This window comes from Pieris rapae, chromosome 15 (assembly GCF_905147795.1).
Source record: "Pieris rapae chromosome 15, ilPieRapa1.1, whole genome shotgun sequence".
Taxonomy (NCBI): domain Eukaryota; kingdom Metazoa; phylum Arthropoda; class Insecta; order Lepidoptera; family Pieridae; genus Pieris; species Pieris rapae.
Window position 1 is genome coordinate 6,581,918 of NC_059523.1, and position 23,987 is coordinate 6,605,904.

Consider the following 23,987-nt stretch of genomic DNA (forward strand, 5'->3'; position numbering starts at 1 on the left):
CTTGTCTTAACCTATGAGTATTTATTTCGCTACTAATATTTTTACGAAATGTTGCAGTTGATTTTTTTACGGCATTTATTATATTAAAATGTCGGTAGAATTTTGAAACATACTATTTTATTTCATTTATGTATTGCTTTTACGTGAAATCAAATATGGTTTCGTACTTTGACTATATTTCGTTTTCATTTGACTTCTATTTTGATGAGTAAGTTGGTCAGTTAAGTAGAATAATTTATTGAGGCAATCTTAAAAATATTTTTAAGATTACGTTGTTGTTATCGATACAGATTATCATTACAATATAATCAATAAAGATTAGTAATATAATGACAACAAAAATTATAAAGGATTATTGATTTTATATTTTTTCGTTTCGACTTGTATGACATTGCACTTTTCAATTACACAAGAATGTTGTAAGAACCAAAATAGGCTATTTTAAAGTATGACAAATAAAGTGTTAGAGCTAGCGCGCACCGGTGACTTTTGTCAACATGACAAAAAAGTTTTTGTCGCTGTCACGTCACGCCTCCAAAGCGAGGTGCGCTCACGAAAGGTGACAGTGACAATTTTTTTTTAAAGCTTCATTTGGATTTCGACCGTCTCGGTCGTCATCTGTGAGCTTATAAGGAAACTCAAAAGAGAAAAAAAGCGAAAAGAATTTTAACCATGTTTCATAAACTTCGGGAACATCCAAAGAAATTTATTGGGTATTTTCGCATGAGTGTTAGAAGTTTTGATGAATTACTTCGCAACTTTGGACCTGCGTTGACATACGAAAATACAAACATGAGATTGTCATTATCATTATCGATATCCTCTTCATGCACTTTCACGTTTTGCGTAGACGTTGACGCCATTTTTCGTGCGCTAAAGACGACGATCCGAATGCAAATGGCGGAAGAACTACGTGTTGAGTGACAATTTTGTTGCCCGTGCGCGCGCTGCTATAAAAACCTACCGGCGCGGTGACAGTTTCGTCACGGGCTTGTCCGCCGGTCGGCGGACAAAAATGTCACCCAATTGTTACGTCGTAACGTGCGCGCACCTCCATACATACTCATAGACTTGATGTGAGTGACGAAACAGTCACGGTGACAAAAGTCACCAGTGCGCGCTAGCCCTTAGTGAGAGTCACCAATAAAACTTTTTATGGGTGAAATAATTTGTAAATATTTTTATTATGAAAAATCGTAAACAATGATTTTCACGTGTTTACAGGCGTCATCATCGGAACTGGTGCGACGACATTTTTCATAGAAATTAGAAAAGCGTTTTATAAAAAAATGATTATATAATTAATCATTCGATGTCTATGAACATTCAATGTCTATGAACGATACATTTTGATAACATAGTGTCTAAAAGCATCCAAATTTGAGAATAGAGTATAAGACCATAAAGCAAAATGACATATCAGGTATGTCATGAACCCAAATATCATTAATAATTGACATATCTGTCATCTGACGCTTTCAAAGTATTTGTTTAATGATAGTCTATGGCTTATGCACTGATCTCTAAACTGTGGTTTGTTTATTTTTTTATTTAGTTTAAACTTTAAATGTGGTTCAAACACAGTGAAGGGTAGTCGTATAACAAAATACAAAAGGTCGATAGGAAATGAAAATTTCGTGTGTTAAAAATGTTACTATTAATTGTTTCACATAACTTATAAACGAAATATGTGATCTTGTTATTTAATATTCTTACAGCGGTCAAATCGATTAAATGTTTTATTATCAGTTCAAGTTGTAGTAGCAATTAGCAAACGTTCTACGTCTTGTGTAGTATGTACATTAGTGTTAACTGAATTTGAGAACATTTTATAAAATACAGTACCACAAAGCATTCGAAAATGTCTCTTACTATGACAAAAAAGTTATGTGAGAGTCAGACAGAAACTGTACAATTTATGGCAATTGAAAAAGTAAGTTATATTTAAAATGGTCATTCATTTTAAATTACCACATTATAATTGGTTTTTAATCGTTTATCTTTTTAATAGATCCAAAAGAATTGTAATCAAGAAAAAGATTGCTGTAGTGGAAATACATTACTACGGAGAGGAAAAAAATTAGAAGACAATAATAATTTGTCAAAAGAAGACATAGAATATATTAATTACAGGCAACTTCTCAAGTTTGAACAGGCACCAGTGTATCTGCAGCATAATCCGTTTATCAGAGATGGCTACCGGAAATTGCTACCAACAAGACTCTGTTGGGAGAGGTGAGATACTTAAAATTTTTGATGTTCAAAAAACACTTAGGTCATAAATCTATTTAAATCCTCTTAAACCATTATTCTCACTATTTAATGTTAATTGTGTAATATATACTTATAGTTTATTTCTAATACATATGAATTCTAGAATTTCCAGCTACACATTTAAAGATTATATTCTTATTTTTTTAAGTAAAGTCTTGTTCAATTTACTTAACAATCTATTATTCAATTTATATGATTGAGTGTAATATAAGGCCACAATGTGATAGGGCAATTTATATTGTTATGAAGGAACTACAATACCAATGATTACTGAAGTACAAATTGCGTGTCAGTGCCTGGTTTTATATCTGTTTTTCCCAATATAGGGGTGATCTAATTTACATTATTGTATGGGAAAGATTAATCTACGTAAAAGTTTGAAAACTATAGTTAACTTGTCTGATAATATAGTTAGAGTTCCACATAGTTAAATTTATAGATAGTTGAATGTGTAATAAAAATTATAAATGCCACTTGCATCAATGACAAAGTTGCGATAGATTATTTTTATATTTTGCAAATGAAATAAAAATTAATAGAGTGAAGCATGCAATGATTTGATAAGCAATTAGTATTCTGTAAGTAATGTTGTTTTGACATAAATTGATATGAATTGAAATGAACATATCCTCTTTGTATTGAACTATAACTCAAGAGATAGGAAAAAAAGCATATTCTTTGTGTAGTTATTAAACTAAACTAATATAAATAAAGTCTGGCTATCTTTTAATCACTTAAACATATTTAAATTTAACAAGGCAAAGGCCAATTTGCACACAGTGATGAATTTCCTTATCCTAAAGTGTTATAATTTACATACAAATAATGCTTTAAAAAACATATAATCTACAGAAGCTATTATTAGTTTAATGATTAGAACAACTCAAGCAGGCATTTTTTCATATTTTCTAGTAAAACAAGATGTTTTCTTATAACCCCATGATTATTAGTAATTAAATGCGAGTAAACTTTAAAATAATATCTATTTAATAAAGCCATTCCTTTCTACTTCTAGGAGTAATTACGCCTTTGAAATCCAAAGTGGTTGTAAGGGCCACATTCAACTTCTAATAATTTTTTTTCAGCATATTCTGGTGGACGAACGAAACGATGAATATATGGACACACATATTCGGTTTCTTTCTGCTGGGGTCGTTGACAATCAACGATCTTGCTATAATAAACATACATGCAACTGTAACGGACAAGACCGTCGCTGCGATACTTTTCTCATGTTTTCTAGTGAGTACTTTCATTTTATTTATTCATAACCCATGACTATCACAGTTGAGCGCATTATATTCTTGCTTCTAATTAATTTGCTATATTTGTTTTAAATATTGTAGAATTGTTTGATGATTTGCATTTTTTTTGAAAAAAGTACCGAGAGTTTTTTACGCCGGCTTTTTCTCTCGGCCAACACCTGTCTTCTTTGCCGATGACTAGGGATGCCAACAGGTTCGAATTTAATGACGTGGAATAAGTGATACATGATCTTATATTCCTAAATAAATGTATTTTATTTTTTTTATTTTATACTTTTACCCGTAAACATTTCTGAAACATCATATAACTAGCCTATAAATAGATATAAAATAGAAAGCTCTAAAGATTTTTTTTTATGCAGTAATGTTACAAGGATACAAATCTCCTAAAAATTTAAGGGCAATTTTGCATTGAATATTCCTTAGATACAGTTTCTGGCTGACACAAGGCGATTGATTGATTGTCCTTAAAATGTTTTCATCAACTTACGGACCACTTACTTGGCGGTCGTTGTATGTAAACAGAATCTATACAGCCACAGGTTTTGACTTTATTAAGTACTTGTACAATTAAAAAAACCCTAATATACACGTTTACGAGAACATAAACGAAACTGTATTTTAAGCACATATGAACACGTAGTACGTGTTTACATACTTGACATTCTTTTGTGTAATTAATTAATACACATGAAGCAATTTCATGCATATATTTGTGATATGTACGTCATAATTGACGTATTAACCACTAATTCTTATCGCTAATATATTTTATAGACCGCCGTGCTTTATTGTTGAACTTATATGACGTATAACGGATTACGGAAGTCCTCACGACTTATATTTCGATTCCACATTTGACATTCGCTACTGTCATTTTGTAAAACCACTTAATATGTGTTTTTACAAATAATTATAGTATTGTTTATAGTTTTTTATGAACTTTAAGTGTATCTATTTGCTTTGATTTTCGATCAAAATGGATCCTCAGCCAAGTACCTACATCACAAAAAGACGTGCATATTTTCTTGTCCCCAAGAAAAAAAACGTCCACGAAAAGCTTTCACTGTCACTGAAAAAGTAATGATCCTTAATAAAATGAAGCGTCATAACTAAATTATCCGTTCAGAAATATTTAAATTCCTGATATGCTTAGTTTCTATTAAAAAAGTAGTTTTTTAAATATACTATGTACCTACTATAAACCAGAGGAATCGATCCGGAAATATCGCTTTTCCGTATCGAATAATTTAACGTCACTATTTAATACTTTTCATAACGTTGCAACACTGAAATTGTCAAATCAGGAATCGAATTAAAAGTTTTAGTATAGGGTCCATTCCAATAACAAAATCTAATAGGCAAAGTACGCAGATAGCCTCTAAAAATATAAGACTATACGAAATGGTTACCATTGGTTATGGCTCGTAGTTCGGACAAGTGCTGACTTATGTCGACATTTTGTAATCGGACCATGCAATTTACGTAAGCTAAATTATATAACACTTGGTTTCAAATTAGAGAAAAATCTTGTTTAGTCCTATTTGGTTGGTTTATGTGCTAAATACACTAGAAATAAATTATTTCAGAATAATATAAATAACAATTATCACTTCAAACATTTATTATTTATTTATACAGTCAAAATCTATTAAAATATATTATAACTATTAAACAAAGACAATTTCATATGGATTGATCTAAATGCATAATGCGATGTAGTATAAATTTAACGTAGAAGCGGCCTTCAAATATCAAACATAGTAGGTATAGTAACATGCAAAACCCGTTTCAGTAAAGTAACGGATGTTTTCGATGTGAAAACTTTGCGGAAATTAATTTTAGTACAGATTTAATTCCCAATTTTAGTAGTATGCATAAAATTTTTTGGTTACAGATGTATATATAATAAGTCACGCCAAGACTAATATTATCTATTAAAAATCATAATAATGCCACTACACACATTATCATTAGTAATAATAGTAAAAAATACTAAAAACTTTATACTTTATAACAGAAATAGGTTGTGAAAAAATTTATTTTTCTTTAGTCACATTTCGGGAGTCTCTGTGTTGAGTAATTGGTTTTTTTAATGTAATTTTTTAGCTGTTTTTCCTAATTAAATTCTTATGTTTGTTGTTTGTTTCGCGTGTGTTTTTTCGGTTATGCATTCTTGTTGATTTAAGGTCACCTGTTACACAGGTTTTTTTTTGGTAAAGTAAATAAAATAAATGAACTAAATAAACGAACAAATACGACGAACTTAAGTTCCAATAGGACCTTATTCCAGAACATCAATCAAACTTAAATCGAGTTTCATGAGCGTCAGGCCTTTTTCTGTATGATGGTTAAGTATATTTGACTGTGCTTAAGATGAGATTGTGACATGAGATACGAAATAGAAACACTCACGGTGTAGTGTACGAGTATTTTAGTTGTTTTTGTTGTTTGTACCATTTATGTCTGAATATTGAGACATTTCTACGCTGAATTCACAGATTATAAGCCTGATTATAATTGTGTGCCTGATTTTCAACGTTTATTTCCATGGAATTAATAAGCACGGGTCAAGTATGAGGTATAAATCCAAGTTAAATCGAAACAGTTAAATTAAAAATCTATGATATTAAACCTAAGGGCGTAAGTGGCAAGATGAAAGTCATGTGCCGGAAAACAAAAAGCAATAATGACGAAAGGTCAATTATAATGACAATATATAGGTAGTCTTAAGTAATTTTGAGCGGCCATTTTGATTGCGCATTACGGATGTAGATTTTGTATAATCAAACCTTGATTTACTATCTTACTTATCTTATGATTACTATCAATATTATTTCTTTATATAATTATTTCTAGAACATTTTACTATGCTACCTAATTTCCGTGCAATTTTTTATTTTTTTTCTCCTTACAAAAATCTCCATCAGAGTTCCACGAATACAAGAATTAAGAAGTCTTCTAGTCTTGTGCTTAGCAAGAAAATTTGCGATTGATTCTTATTTACAAGGATATATGTCTATTAATTTAATATACATACTAAACTATATTTAAATTTTATATTATAAAACACGCGTTCACCTCAAAGCCATAGTTTTTGTTGAAGCTTGAACAAGTCAAAGTAATATTGAAAAAATATTTCTGATTAGCCATTATTATGGATTTAGAGAATAAAAAAAATTAAAATTGTTGTCAAAATGTCCTGTGTTTCAAACCTGTATTTAGTTTAAATTGTATTTTCTTATAACTGTTTGTTTAAGTGTATTTTCCGTTTTTGGCTTTTGTATTGTGTAGCTGTGGGAATTATAAAAACTTAATACATAAACAGTGCTTAGGTATGATCAGCCCACAAAGGAATCATATCCATACAATGGATTTAATTTGTAATTTATATTTGCGCATTTTATTTTGTACTACATTTAATGTAACCATCGTGTTTAATGATATTTATTTATTAAAATAATACAACCATTAAAACATTTCCATAACAGATTTTCTTGATAAGGAAAAACCCTCTAAGACGCTGACCCCCACTTTCTTCCTGTATAGTATGTTTTTGCCTGCTTATAGATTAGTAATGGTCTTACAAAATGTCATAACTTTCCTAACATTAACTCTGGACTTTCACAGAACATGTGCTAATGGCATGATAAACGTTTGAAATCCATTTCTTGCCTTTGCCAAAATAATCATAAAATGGAAAAGATGATTTAATTTTTATAGTTTACATCTAATCAAGGAGGAAAATGCTAATTATACCTGACGCAACGGATAGCCTTAAGATATTCTGTGTTAGTAAAATCGCTTATAGAAATAAATAAGCCATATACTTCCTTCCCTTCATCTTAGCCTTAATTGAATTGATAGACTTATTATATAATTGATAATCAAGCGTCCTTTACGCATGAATATCAATTATATAATAAGTCTAAGAAGGTGGTAGGTTTTAATAATAATAAATAATAATAATAAAAACTATTTTTGTGCGAGTGTTAAAAACTAAAAATTTGGTGCACTGTAACTTTATATTATTATGCATGATTATTTTAATTTTTTTCTAGATATGCATGGCGCTATCGGCTCTATATCACACGTTCTCGTGTCGTTCAGAGACGGATTACAACACGTTCCTAATGTACGATCTCTTTGGAATCGCTCTCTCGCTGCTGGCTATATACACGTCGGGCATTTACTACGCATTCTGGTGTAATCATGTAAGTATTCGTTTACATATGGCGTAATGTACGTCTTATAATTAACTAGAGAAAGGAACGGGCATCTTAAAAACAATTGCAGTTTATTTATTAGGGCCATAGAAGCTATATAAATTGGTATTCAAATTAAACTTTCATTTCAAGAACTCGAACGCTCTAGGCAGTAGCAAACTTCATGTTGGCGACAATTCCAAATTCAAATGGAAGAAGTTAATAATGTTGGTAGTTGAACGGTCGACCTGTAGAATTATTGCTTGCCGAGGATGGTAAACTCCATACGAGGAGCATTCTTTAGGATAACATTATGTAACTTATGTCACAACCGGAATGTTGTGACACAAGGTGTCGTGCAATTGACACATTAATTAGATATGGAGAAGTTAACAGTTGATCGCGACTTGGTTAAATCCTGATTTAACATGTTATCTACGATCTCAAATGAAAATTTCTAGAACGTTTTTTTAAGGACGATTTCATAATAAATTGTAGCTTCTGTTGTCCCGGCGTAGGTGGTGGTTTCCGATAATAATAATACTCTTAATTTACTCAAAATATAGATAATACTTGCGAATAATTAATTCTAGATGTTGAGTTTATTTGTTTAAAAAATATAAAACTATTTCCTCTTTATAATATTACTATAGATTGGACTTGTTAATAATGTCATGTGTAATTAATGAATGTACTTGGAAATGTCTAAAAAGATCTAATTAGGATAAAATAAGACGTATATTGTGTTAACAACACCACCAACACCTGTTGACCTGAGATTGAGACGACGACAACGCTAACCTAATGACTATGCTATGGGAATGACATAAGCTCACGCTAGTCTGTGAAAAGTGATTTTGTCTCAAGACGCTGTTTTCACATTGTAACCTCCTTACTCATAAAAAAGAAATTATTATTATTTTCTTTGAAAGAATGGTACATTACAGCGTAAACACAACACAGAATATATTAATGATAAACTAAAGATTAACATAACATAATTAGTGGAATTGGACTGTTTTAACTATTAGTCTGTCTCTTTTCTCTACAGCGTTGATAGAAAGAGACGATATACTACTTTACCTAAGTGACGGCACTGTTTTATATGTACAAGGGCTTTTATACACTGGTACAGGTTTAGTTATAATGCACTATCTTTTAATATGTACTCACGTGTTACTACTCGAATATTGCTATACTTATTTTAACTCAAGGATTTTTGTTTGATGTATCGCAGAGAATGACGCTACATATACAATGAATAATATTAATAATTTACACTCAAATATATACTTGTGTATATACAAAACAAATAAAAAACACGCATTTTTGCATAATTAATAAATAAAATGGTTATCTGATATCACTATTTTAGGTTCCTTATGCTATAATTTATGGTCTTTTTTGTAATGTTAACTTATTTCTTACACATATATAAACATTATCCGTCCGAGCTGTGTATTTTGTCTAGCCTCATTGTATTTCTTATGTGTGACCTTTTTAGTGCGACTATAAATAAATGAATTCACTAACGTCACCTGCATAAAGGCAGGTTACCGACGTATTAAACATTTCACAAATATTTTCATCTCGGATGTCAATAAGCGCATGCTTGAATAAGTAAAAGTAGCCGATGGAAGTGAAAGTTTGTGCTTAAATCATCTCGCTTCGCTGTCAGCGTTAATATTCTATTTTGTCTTACATTTTTTCTAGTATGTTTTATCTGGACACTTAAAGTAAAGAGGTACAAACGGTTACACAAAAATCGACACCCATGGATATACAATTGCTTAATTGGTTTCCCTAAGAAACTTATTTCTTTATCTCATCAAACAATATCAAAGTACCTTATGTTAATGGAATGTATACATATGTATTGAAAAAAAATACTGGAAAAGATTGTTTATATGTTTTAGATGCAAAAAGTTTCCACAAAATGGGTATTTTCGAAAGATTTTATTGAATATAAAGAACTCAGTAAAGGTCTTTGACATTGTAATAACACAAAGTACGGAAACTTTGATTACCCTTGAACCGCCGTACATGCTATAATTTATAAGTTCCTTTTCCTGCGTTGAAACGAAGTTTGGGGAACAGAATCTAACCATGACAGAAGAGATAGAAACACGAGAGAAACCGTACAACTTTGCACATAAGTGCGCTGTGTATTCCATAAATGTTACCAAAGAAACATGACAGTTTTTGACAACTTTATACGTTTAGCGGCGAGAGGGTTCAATGACCTAAATACCAATTATATTCATAGAAAAATCAAAATGTATTAATTACAATAGGATGCCATTATGGAATGTATTATTATTGGTCAATACGTTAATTTTATTATACTATATGTAGTATGTATAGTAGTTACATAGTTAATGTTCGAAGTCGTAAGATAATTTGCCTCTGAAGTTGTGAAAGTCTCTACGTCATTTGGCTTTCATTTTTCGGAAATTGCCGCTCATAGGTTTAGGTTGTTGTGAATACTCTTGAATCATTTATAAATAACATTCAATGATAAATTATTGTTCTTAAGAATGATACAATTTAATTTATATTTATATAACTATATACTTCAGAATATCAGTAAAATAGCTATTAATTAACTCATAGCAAGATTTCACCCATAAATATTTTTGTGTTTGTTCAGCTCCTCTGTCCGTAGTCCAACTGGCGTAATCATTTGAAAAATATTTCGTAATTTGTATATAAATAAACAATGTTTTTATGTTTTGTAGTAACTTTTATTTTTAAAAAGTTTTAGCTTCCAATTCGGTCTATCATTAAATTTTATTTGACTGAACCGTTTACTTATAATTAACAATTGGGTACGGCTTTTAGGAATTTTAATTGTGCCTTAGATGGGAACTTTAAATAATAATAAAGCGATAAACAATTTGTGCATTGGATGCGCAAGAGGTTTAAAAAACGTTACTGAAGGATTTTGTTAACTCTGGTCAAGTTACGACGACGTATTTCCGGGAACACTAACGTAATTATTTAAGTAAATAGAGCCTGTTTTATATATGCAACTATTTACAAAAATGCTATTTTATGTGCCACGCGTCGTGAATGGAAAAAAACCGGCGATTTTACAAGTGATATTTAACGCAAGATATTGCGCACTAGACACACTTTGGTATTGTTTTCAAGTCATACTAAAGGCTTGCTCGGTTTTTATTGGTTACATGATTCTAATAGTTTAGTTTTATACAATTCAACTGCAAAACACTTACGGTTCATACAATTTGTACTAGACATAGATCACTGTTTACTTAGTTACTTAGAATGAATGAATGCACAGTTTATTACTTTAATCTAAATCGATTTAAACTTTTACTTAATTAGCTTTCCCTGAGAGTATTTGGGTTAACAAATTCTACCTTCTTCACCATCATCTTCATTTCATCAATGGCCTTATAGCCATATTTATATTTAGACATCGCCAATATATTTCGTTTTTGCGTTCAACTTCAAACCCCTATTGTTTCGAGGTCCTTGACAACTCCATCCCACCAACGCAGCCACGATCTACCGGTTTGTCTCTTGCAAGTTCAGTAAGCTGGGTTCTGTCGTCCGCCGTTCGGTGAACATGTCCCAACTACTTGACCCTGTTATTAAATACCGTACACAAAGCCGTTCCATGGTTTTGAGTTCGTGTATAGTCTGAAGCAGTCATGCTATTTTAATAATTTGTAAGGTTAACTCTATCGATTTAGATATAAGACCTTTTAATGTACTGAGAAATCAATCGAAACAAGGCGTTAAAATTCGTTTGGATGTTTATTGGACTTGCGGCATGCAAGTTGTCGGTTACTTGCGTCACTGGTCATCATTGCCGACAATGCCGTGTAATAAAACCAGTTCGATATCGAATTAGTACGGTGTTTAGTAACTGCATACATGCTTGCCAAACATGTTCTTGACCGTGGTCAATGTATTTGGGCCAAGGATGGGCCCTTGATTATTCGGTCCCGTATTGTATTAATATTCCTGTGATAGTCTATGGAAGATTTCACATCGTGATATAGGATTTGACTGACTTGGATAACTTTAAAAACTAGGATCGTTTTTTTTGTTTAACAAGACGAACCTAGTCTGCGCAAATTAATTCCTTGATTTTTCTTACATATACTCGTATTGGTTAGAAATATAATTAACGTGTTAATTATTGAACTGTGAAATCTACTCTCCATCTCTTTCCTGCAAATATGATCTCCAATGGTTTAAAAAGAAAGCATACTCCGCCCTCAAAGGCCGGTGTCGCAACTCGCAACCATTAAAATGGCTGCCCCATACGGGCTTATAATATAAAGTAATAGACGCAAGCCAAGCCAGCCAAGAAATTTATTCGGACTAACCTAAAGTCTTGTAAATGATATACGTTAATATGTCTATTCTTAAGATAAGATATAATTGATGTCCGAACTCCGTTGTAACCTTTGTGAAAGTTACCACGTCATAATAGCCGTGCTTAATAGCGAATCAAATAGAGAATCAAAAGACAAGTAAATGATACGTGCTTAAGAAATGTTAGGAGCAAAAATCTATATTGTAGTAAAATTATGAATCTGTTTGGTTATTTGCGTTTATATAAAAAAAATATATACCGAATGAGGATATAACGCTATTACTGATCGGAGAATTTTGGAAAGCTACCGTTGAAAGTTACTCTTTTTTTTAATCCTTTATATACGTGTTGATAACGTTTTTTATCGTAGTGAAATTAGTTCTGACACCTAAAAAGATACACTTAATTAATCTTTTGAGATAGTGAAACAAATATATTAACTAAATAAGTATAAATCTGGAACACACGATTATAATTCCAAAATATTATCGTACAAAGACTGTTGATGATTATTAGTTGACATTTGTGGTAGAAAAAAGTTTTTGAAGCGTCATATATGTCGTAGGATAATTTGATACTTCGAATCTTCGCGAAAATCCTAGGGGTTTTGAGAAAACGCGGATAATTAGACATAGGCGAAAAATTATCAAATCTTACTGGACAAAGTCAGGATTTTTGCGAAAATACTCGTTACTATAGCAATATTGCGAAACGAAACGCTGGCTGTTATGAAATAAGAACGCTGATTGGTCGGTCAGCGCGTTCAATAAGAGATCGTCTCTGATTGGTTGACGTCTTAAATGTCAATCATTTGTTGTCGCACGTTATTTGTTTACGTTTGCGTCTGAGTTAAATTGCAGAAGAGAAGGCTGATGAATGAGTGATTTTATCTCAAGACTAATTCACAAGACTGATCATTTCCATTGTTGCACTATTAAACTAATTGTTTACCTAACCAATTTCATCCAATTTATGGATTACACCCTAAAATTGGATCATTTTTTTTACTACGACTGAGATCTCCTATTGTCTGTAGAAAACAACATACATACTAAAATTTTCAATAAAAAGTTTATAAAAATCAATTTAGTGATTTTCCTTTCTCACCTATTCTAAACCTTCATAACTAACTCTATGATACAATACTTGAAGTTAATCATCGGCAAACTAGGAACCAATTAGAAGTCAGCCAGCAAAATTGTAGCCAATCAGTGTTGAGCACATCAAATCTTACTAGAACGACGAGTATTTTCGCAAAAATCCTGACTTTGTCCAGTAAGATTTGATAATTTTTCGCCTATGTCTAATTATCCGCGTTTTCGCAAAACCCCTAGGATTTTCGCGAAGATTCGAAGCATCAAATTATCCTACGACATATATACCTGATATCATTTATCTATATCCATGTACTTAGTATTTAATTTTAAACTAAATTGTTTAAAGTACCTCCACAATAAAATGATGGTCAACATTTATTTAATTATATCCATAAGTCTTTGCGTTAAAATCACGAGGATTACATAATTTTTTATGGTATAGGCTTAACTTACTATGGATGTTTAACGACTTGGTGAATGGATTTATTAAGGAAACATATTGATGGAAACTTTCTGCGAAATAATTAATATAAAACAAAGATCAATTATCACATGAAGTATATCGCTTTGGAGGTATTGTTTGCGATACGATTTCTCGGTAAGGCTTTTGTCTTCAATTATGAAACGTTAATGACTGATTGACACTAAACAACGTTCAGTGTAACACGCAGAATTACGAGAACTGTAGAAATGAAAGGGCCTATGTGTTTAAATGGGACAAAAGTATGATTAGCATTTGCTAATGGGTGTCTATGGGCTGCGCCTTTTTGGGCGTCACGTAGGCTCGTTTGTATAAAAAATATAAAAAAATCAAGTACGCCGGTTGAAAACAAATGTTTAATGTCCTCACGAGTCCCTTTGTGAACGTAAATGTCAAAGAGGTATGTCGGACATCAAAACAAGGTAAACGCCAGCTACCTAGAATGGCTAGATGCCGAGAGTTTATCGCATGAACAAACAATTAATAATTATATTTTGAGAACATCCAAACCAAGACTGAGACTGTTTGGTTGAAAATTACGAATTGGAACATTTTTAGGTTGTTCTGTGAATAAAATTTTTTTTTTTCTCTATATGTACCTCAGAGCTCATGTGATAAGCTTTTTATTAACAAATAAAAATAAGGGTTATTGTAGAGGGGTGAAAATTTAGGATTGTATGTATTTTTGTATGCCATATCATAAAAAAATAAAAACAAAAATAATTGTCTAAATAAAAAAAAATATTCGACTGGATAACATTTATCGCTTAGGGGTTTGAAAGATAGTAGCCGTTACTTAGACCTACTGAATATGCATAATAAATTTCATAAGAATCTTTCCAGCCGTTTCGGAGAACACGAGAATTTTATCTATATAGATATTTTTTTTATATAATAGGGGGCAAACGTAACCGACAAGCTGGTATGGTGAATGTCATAAAAGTGAATCGAGAGAGGTATGCCAGGACCGTAGCAAGTGGAATGGAGCCTAATAATAAAGAAATAATACTTTTAATTTTGTTGTTTGTTTATTAGTTAAACGTATGTTTTGAGCTTGATACCTGGTTCGTCGTATTGAATTAGCCGGGAGCTTGATTTGGCTATGTCAATTATTCCAGGGCCTCCAAACCTTCTACATGCTGTCTGTGACCCTTATCTTCACGGTGGCGATGCTGCTACAGGTGCCCCGTTTTGAGGTCCCTTATATTGTGAAGATGTGTGTGTTCATTGGATGGGCGGCGTATGGTGTCGTACCTACTATGCACTGGACTTATGTTATGGGCGGGTTTCATAATCCTATGGTTGAGGTAAGGAAAACAAAAATATACTACAAATGCAGGTCCTGCTAGTCAAATGTCAATGCTATAAGAGGCATTAGACAATTATCGGAACCTAAACTATAAAGTTTGAAAGGCTGTTTCGCAGGCGTCCTATTAAAAAAAATATTCAATAGCTCATCTTGTGTTTGTAATTTGTATTTTGCACACAATACACACTTGTTAATTGTAATTTACTGAATAATAAGTTCTAATAAATCTTTGTTATTTACCATTACTAAGCTGTTACATTAGTGAGTGGTATCCAAAAAGTGAGCTAAATAAAACCGTTTAAAATCGGTTTGTTAGGTACTATAATGGATTGCATAAGTAAATAAGTGTAAGTTTCGCATCAACACTTTACCGCGTTTTAAAACAGCAAAACGCCATCTATCGTAAGCCTATGTAGTTTATCCCTGACCCAGCCGCGACTACAAAAACAAACAAAGATACCTACCCCATCTTGATTGAATTTTTTTTTATTAAGTGGAACATACTTTAATAATAGTATGTTTCTCTTTTGTTATAATTTTCATTTTATCAGGCTGTAATCCTTATGTTCTAGTAAGAACCTTCTTTATATATTTGAAACAATATACGTCATGAAATCGTTAGTTGGAAGGTTACTGTATAAGTTGTTGAATTATTAATATATTTTTTTAAATACTACCAACATTATTGTTGGTAGTATTTCTTTTTACTTTTTTTACATTACTCTAAAAAACACAATTATCCAATATTCTTTTTTTAATTTCAGATGTTTTTCCCCCGTGTTATTGGAATGTACGTAATAAGTGGAACTGCTTTTGCAATTTATGCATTTAAGGTAATTAAGGCCATTTTTTAATTAAAAGTCCTATATTCCAATTAAATAATTTATACATATTTTGAAATTTTATACACGTAATGTTATTGATTCTTTCCAGATTCCCGAACGTTGGTACCCAGGAAAGGTGGATTACATCGGCCATTCTCACCAATGGTGGCATGTTCTAGTTCTAGGCGCTCTTTACTATTGGCACAACACAGCCATGATGTATGTACAATATCGTATGAACCACGGTTGCGCTAATAATATGAGAATATTCTAGTACGGACGTCCTTCATATTAGAGAATATTCCAAATACAATTCTTTATTTAAAAAATTATGTTGCGTCATTCCAATCATTCAGTATATTCATTTAAAATTTGTTTTTTTTTTAAATTTATTTATTAGCCGGATACAAAGTCCATTGGCACATTAAAATTTGTTTATTCCAATTTTTGCCACATACTAGTATTATTCACAGCTACAAAAATTTTAAATTTATAATAACTATGTTGCGACATTTCAAAATATTACAGCATACTTATATTTAAAATAATATTTGTTGCAATAATCTTGAACATTCCAAATTTAAATATTTTAATGTATTGCATTTTATAGGAAATCTGATTCGATATTGTTCTGCAAGGGGCTGCTCTATAAACATAGCCAATGATCAATGTTATATAAGATCAATTATTCATTGAACGTTAATTCTAGTTAAACAATCCAAACATCATAGTTTGACGTTAAAATATAAGAAGCTAATAATTGCTCTCAAACCAAACGTACCTTAAATTAATTAATAGAATTATTATTAAAAAAATGAAAGATCAAATATATAATATTTTGGATATTGACAACTGTCTACAGTTGTTACAATATGGCCGCAAATTGTTTATGACAGCTATTTTTAATGTCATTAGAATTATATAAATTATGAAGAATTTTGCTCAAGTGTTATTAATAATGACAAAATATTTTTATATATTATTAATTAAAATTAAATATTGAGTTTTAAATTTATTTAGACATAAGCAGCTATTTATTTGTAAATTCCATTTATTTGTCTTGTGAAATTAAATTTCATAACTGAATCAATTCCAGTACAAACATGATTGATGAATTTGTAACAAAATCTCTAAACAAATGATTCAAAAATGTTTGTGCTATTAAGATCTGATTTTTACTTCTTAGCATTTATAATGACCACCTGTGATCACTTTCTTACTTTTTAATTTTTATTGTTTTACGGGGCTGAAATTGGGTATAAATAAAAAATATTTTTATACAATGATTTTTGTTTTTAAATTTTACTTTTCTCCTAATAATGAAAATTATTAAAAGGTGTTAGTTAATAACCACCATTTTCTTGTCACAGTTTTCCAAATAAAACTACATAATTTAACCAGCTTTTAAAAGGTATAATAATAGACTTAACTAGCGCATCCGACATATGTTGTCCTGTACACACGTCCAACAAAAGGAAATAATGATCTAATTGTAAATCAAAACCATTCTCAAATGAACACAAAATCATCAAAATCGGTCCAGCCGTCAACGAGGAGTTTAATTACAAACACACAGAATATTTAAATATAAATATAATAATAGATATACTACTTTTTATAGTAGGTTTTTGAACAGATAATGTATTTTTTACAATATTAAAATATAAAAGTTTTTCTTAATGAGACAGTATTTCTTTAGGCCGGGTACATTTTAATGAGATTTTACTACGGCGTATATCAAATAAAGTTTATTGCTATCATAGTGTATTTCAATGAATTGTATAAAATTGACATTTAGAAGCGTATATAAATTTTAGTTTTGAAGTCAACAACGGAATTACCTGCCATCTTGTGTTCAGTAGTGAAATTTAAACTTGTACTATATTATAACTTGTTACAGCGCCATCTAGCCATATAAGTAAGTACCACGCACAATGAATAATTTTAAGAGATTAATACGTCAAATTTACTTTCTTTGGTAAAATAGTATCTTACCTATTCGACACAAGATGGAACTGCTAACCTATGATTTCCGCAATGATAATTATTATCATTGTTTTGTTTTTATTTTATCTTGACTATCTGCCTCGGTTTTCTAACCTTTTCAAATTTGAACTATGGAATTTTCAAATAATTAATTGAGTTTTCTTTGTATTAATAATTCATTATTAACTACGGATATGTTTCTTTAGAACTTTACGCAACTATTGCATACGACCTATTAAAGCGTTGTATTAAATACAAATTTTGCAAAATAAAAACCTATTAAACAGTGATAATGACAGTACAGTACTGTTTTTCAGTTTTATAATACATATTTTAACGAATTCCATACATTCTGTTTGAAGCGCTTAAATAAATAAATTGTATTATGAAAGCGCCAAAGCTGACGCAGCTTAGTAAGAATTAGAATATTGCGATTAGTCTAATATAGTTATAGTAGTTAACCCGTGCAACAGGCAAGTTTAAATAATACATCAAATATTTTAAACTTCTTTCCTCCTAATAACAGGACTTGTATTGTGTGAAAAATAAGTGTATAGGTCCATACGACGAAGTATAAAATATCTCTAAATTCCCATTTCCTACCAGTTTTCATGGCCGTAGGACGAACGGATTTCCAACTCTCTGTTTAGTCGCCAAGTATTATTTTACCAGGTGGCAGTGAGCGACCTGCAATCTGTGTCCAAATGACATGAAATTAAAATTCAATAAAAAGAGCCTCTAGCAGTAGTGGTCTTAGCAAAACACATAGGTACTTCATTTGCGAGACATAAAACCTTTTTATATACCTCGATATCAAATATGACGGAGACATATACATATAATCAAGAAACACCACGTTATAAATAAAACCCCAGCTCCATAAATTACCTGAGATACTTTTGTCGACAGAAAATAGCAATTCATATGAAATCGTATTAAGAGTTTTGTAAAAACAAAAGATAAATGGGCAATATTTTCATTGCATCGATGAATGGCTCTCTGTTGACTCAACGTAGTGGAAAATATATCGGCTCGAAACGGATTGACAATCCATTTCGATGAACGATGCTTTAACGTTTGATATTTTTTTCACAATTGAATTCATTCGTTTTTGCGTTGCATTTTTAATTGCTTTTGGGAATATTTTAATTGAAATTCAACATTTTTATTTAGACAACTGTTCTCTAAATTATATTGTTGGTGCATATATTACTATAATGCAATAGTACTGAATGCGAATACATAAATTATAATCAATGAGACATGTATTTGTTAAAAAACATCTACGCGTTTTCCAATAAAGTAGTTTAAATCAATATCCAGTTCAGTGAACCAATTGCAAAGTTCAAGATAAAATATCAATTTTCCACATAAGCGGAAATAGAATAAGCAGAGTGAAACAAATTAGTCCCAATATTGTCCCATGGGATGAACTGACGGATTGCGATGCGATTGCCTGCGACACTGTCACCGGCGTCACTGCATGTCATTCGGGGTGACAGCGAGAATGCTTTGTATGTGATTAGCCGATCCTTTGATCTCTTATCTAGATCTAAACTATTAAATATTCTTCTAATATAAGATATTATTATCAATAAAGTATAAGTAGATTTGCCGAATCGGATTACAAAGAAACAATTTCTTTCTACAGAATAAAAACTTTTGAGTTATTCAAAATACAAAAGCATACTAACGAGACTATAAAAAACTCCTAATCGAATGTTCAAAACATCTTGTTATATGGCTAAATACAAATAAATAACCTCTTACAGAATATTAACATTGTCCTCACTTATTCATTCCCAAGTACAAAATAAAGAATAAAATAAACAGTAAAGAATGAAATAAACAGTAGTTATACAGAGCTTGATATATTCGGTAGTGAGTGATTTTTATTTTATTTTTTACTTATGCAACTTTAATGACATTGTGGTTTATGACATTTTCCTTTCAATAATTGTAATGTAGAGGGAGGGTAAAACTTGCTGAGTTTCTGGCCCGTTCTTCTCAGAACAATGCCTCCTGGTAGTTTTGAGAACGGATGGCGTAGTTTTGCTCTTTCGCGAATTTTAAGTTTTTGACATTCATGAGTGTCATGGCCCTAAGACGCATCTAAACTGAATAAACGAATTTTGATATTGATTTTTCTCGATTTGGTTACTAACCAACAATCCGGTTCCTAATCCTAAAAAGCTTTGTTAAGCGAATACGTATTTTTAAATAGGAAATAATGTTTTTCTGTAAAATTTTAAAATAAGACCGTTATTGTCATGTATTTCAGAATAGCATATATACGGTAGAGGTAGGTACAGTATGTAGTATACATTAATAAATAAATAACTATAATAATTATAAGAAATTGGTATTGCCTCAGTTTACGGTGTTGGTTAAAAATGACTACCAATATTCTGGTGGTTTGAAACTAGTTGTTACTTCGATATTCAAACTTCGTCCAGAATGAATTAAGAAAATTAAATCAGTGTGGCTACAACCTTTATCTTCGACCTGGACCATAGATTTCTTATTCTGTTACATGGTCATCGTCAACAATTCATCAGCCTCATGTGCCTAACACCCTCCGTTGACTTTTTGGGTTTAAGGCCACCAGGGTTACTCTCGATGATTTCCTTCACCGCCAGAGCGAATAGTAAATGCGTACTTGCATAAAAAGTTCATTGGTATACAGCCGGGGATCGAACCTTAGAGATGAGGATCCGGCTGAGCTAAGCTCGCCAAACAGCCCGTGCTGAGCTGTAAAGGCCCTTAAGGCCAACAGCGAGATTCCATTCAAAAAAAAAAAAAAAAAAAAACTTAGAGATGAGAGTCGCACGGCGCAGCCACCAAGCCAACACTAGGAAAGAATGGATTAATACTTTATAATAAATTAAAAGCGAATGAAGGGTGCTAATCGTCAATCGCTAATCGCATATATTTATTATTATATCGCATAACATTTGCATAAAGTCATGCGTCTCCCGTCCACGCCCACCAGATGTCACCTTTATGTCGTATGTAAATTTTTTTTCGACAGTGGAAACTATAAAAAAACGTGGGCACGCGCTGTTAAATCACAAACATAAATCATCGTAAAAAATTTAATTAAAACCGGCTAACTGGTTTGCGGTTTTTGGTTACGTTAATATTTAGATTATGCAAAATATCCTGTAACATTTTTAAATCGCTTTAAGAGAATAGTTATGTATTAAAAGTTTACTATTGTCTTAATGTAGATATATCTCCTCATATTTATGAATAGCTAAGGAATTTATCAGTCTTTTGTTTTTGTATAGTGGACCAAGTTTTCGCGATTACTTAATGCCCGTTCGGTCCCAACATTGGTTGTGCGTAGACTTTTGATTCATAATACTACCAAATAAATATTCGAATTTTAAATTACATAACCCTATAAGTACGTAGTGTTCGCCCACATAATCTGCTCAATTATTTACAAACAATTTAGAATTTACGCTCGAGTTTTCGTAACAAATTGCAGTGACATGCATAACTAATACTTCATTATACGTTTTCACGAAATTTCGTGTAACTCGAGTCTTGTAGGTGTTTGGGGAGAAAGGGGATGATTAATCACCCAACATGAATATGTATGAGCTGTCAGGTGCGGGGGTACCTTTAAATATCAAATTAAACATGCGTTCATATATATACCAAATATTTACATATGGCGACCTTTTTATGGCATACAATTTTGAAATTAGAACAATTATTTTTGCTCCAGTGTTTTCTTCTAATTTCTGCGAATATTTTAGTGAGTTACCTGGGCAAATGTATCACGTTGATATGTCGTACTTTAATTTCATTATATTTAAACCAAAAATCTAAGGAAATCTAAAACGTAAAATAAGACGTTTAATTGATAACTTACACAGTACTGTAGTACTTCTAATTAACACTATGACACACACACACACACACATTCTATCCTAATAATCAACGCCATACAATTTTCATACAACTACAACTTTTTTAAGATTACAAGTCTCATATATGAAATTAAACTGGACGAAGTGAACGAAGTTAATTATTTACGAAATTAACGATTATAAATTTACACTATTATCCTAAATAATTTCTTTTTGTTTAATAAATCAAATAAAAGCCGATTATCGAATAGTTATAGTCGCAATTTTAACTATTTCCAGATTTCTTTTACTCCATTTCGATAATTATCTGCAAATATCTTATTTATATATGAAATATAAGAGTTTTGAATAAGCTACAACTAATGACAGAGCAAATTCAATAGTTGACCAAAACACTGTGCGATATTAAACCACTATCAAAACGGGAAATTACAACCATCTATTATAATATCTGCAGGGCATTATCATCTAAATCGCATCGCGCCACCATTTACGCTGTTTAGGTATTTGCACACTATTGTTAGTGGCGTTGTGTATAAAATAAACATTTGTTAGGGAGGGACGCGGCACAATATCGAGCCGCATATCCCCGAATTACCATTAGAATGGAAACGGTTGATGTATGGTCGCGGTATTACCTCCGGTCGGCTTTTGGATATTTTACTATTCACTCGCTAACGGTCGGCCGATGTTATTGCGTACCTTTAATATTCGCAAAAAACAAAAGAGTCCGCCACGATACGAAACTCTTTTGTTTTTTCGTATGCGAAATTTTGTTTAAAAATTCGAATTCTTGAATTCTATTTTTGAAACCTTTTCTGTTTCAATGATAGAATTCTTTCCGTTGTGCGTCAAAATTCAAATTTCGAAACGCAACGTTCCATACATCGTGTGAAAAAAATATGCTAATCGTGAATAGTGAGCTAATTCCGCATTCACAAAAGAAAGTGGCACTCGACACAATTAAATAATAATGCAATCTGGGAATCTGTTTGTTCGGTAAACGCGGGGTGATGAAATCCTAACAGGATCGTGGGTGGGATGACACGGACTTAAATGAGAGGATAGTTGTAAAATAAATAAAAGGCGTTGGGCGCTTAATACGTTGCGACAGTCGGTCGCCGGTCGCGCGTCAGCCGCTTGCAGGTCGCGTGCGCCGCTCCACACAATCTCCGATTCTCCCGGGCATTTATAATTGTAACAGGAAATATTACACGCTAATTTCCTCGTATTTGGGGAATAGATTGATTTTACGGGATTATTTACAACATTGACGAATTGTTAGCATACCTAAGGGGTGAACGTAATTTCTACGTATGGGTTTTATTATCTAAGGATATTATTTTGCTTTATTAAATCGCAAACTTATTTTGATTTGAAAATAATTTATTAATAAAGAAAAATATTTTAATAAATAAAGAATATATATTATGATTTTTAAGGTGTTTGATCTGAAACATACTGGAATGTTTAAAACAAACCTCGAAATCGCTTAGTGCAACGGAGCATAATATTTATAATACATAAATAAGCGAAATTATTTCAATATTTATGTGCTAGAGTTACGAAACATGAAATCTTAATAAATACCAAAAAGTATAAACATTCTACAACTTACAACAATTTAAACCTATATCGTTTTTAAATGTATTAAGAACGTATTTTACTCTTAATTCCTCTTTGTCAAAGACACACCCTTGATTAATAAATTTCTTAATTACACAGGAAAGTGTAATTAAGAAATTTATTAATCAAGGGAGGATTCAAAAAAAATTATTACAAAAACGAGGTTATTCTTGACATCGATTATACATTAATAATAAATAACGGTCTAATAAATATATATCTTTGTTTTATATCTCTGTGTTTTATAATTATCTTCATGGGTACTCAGCTTTTTGTCGGGTACAATATTAGAAAGATATTTAATATATTCTTACGACGTAACATAAGTATGTTAATATTCAGACTCTAAACTTATTCCTAATAAAAGTAATAATAAATTATTTATTTGCAAAGAAAGTGGTACAGTCAGCAATATAAAATTATAAAACAATCAGGCAAATGTCATATTAAGATGGCCAAACTTTTTTGAACATACGGTGATACGTTGCGCTGTCTTCTCTATGATTTTCCACCACACTTCGTCGACCACGTGAATGGTAAAATCCATATAATATACAGGATTTCTTAAGGAATACATTTATGAATCATTTTGCGTAAGGTAAATAGCAACATAAATTTATCAGCTTTACCATCACACTAATCGAACTATCACCATTAAACACCAAACTTGGCTTAATTGCAGTCTTAA

At 31.4% G+C, this 23,987-nt stretch overlaps 1 protein-coding gene across 1 annotated transcript; it reads left to right on the forward strand.

Annotated features, from left to right (window-relative positions):
- Positions 1–1,545: 1,545 nt before the first annotated feature.
- LOC110996767 (progestin and adipoQ receptor family member 3) lies at positions 1,546–17,092 on the forward strand. The gene is made up of 7 exons (XM_022264592.2): positions 1,546–1,933; positions 2,012–2,235; positions 3,360–3,516; positions 7,601–7,753; positions 14,792–14,980; positions 15,747–15,815; positions 15,916–17,092. Exons 1-7 carry the CDS (start codon positions 1,862–1,864, stop codon positions 16,078–16,080), a joined length of 1,029 nt encoding a protein of 342 aa, XP_022120284.1. The 5' UTR covers positions 1,546–1,861; the 3' UTR covers positions 16,081–17,092.
- Positions 17,093–23,987: the final 6,895 nt, after the last annotated feature.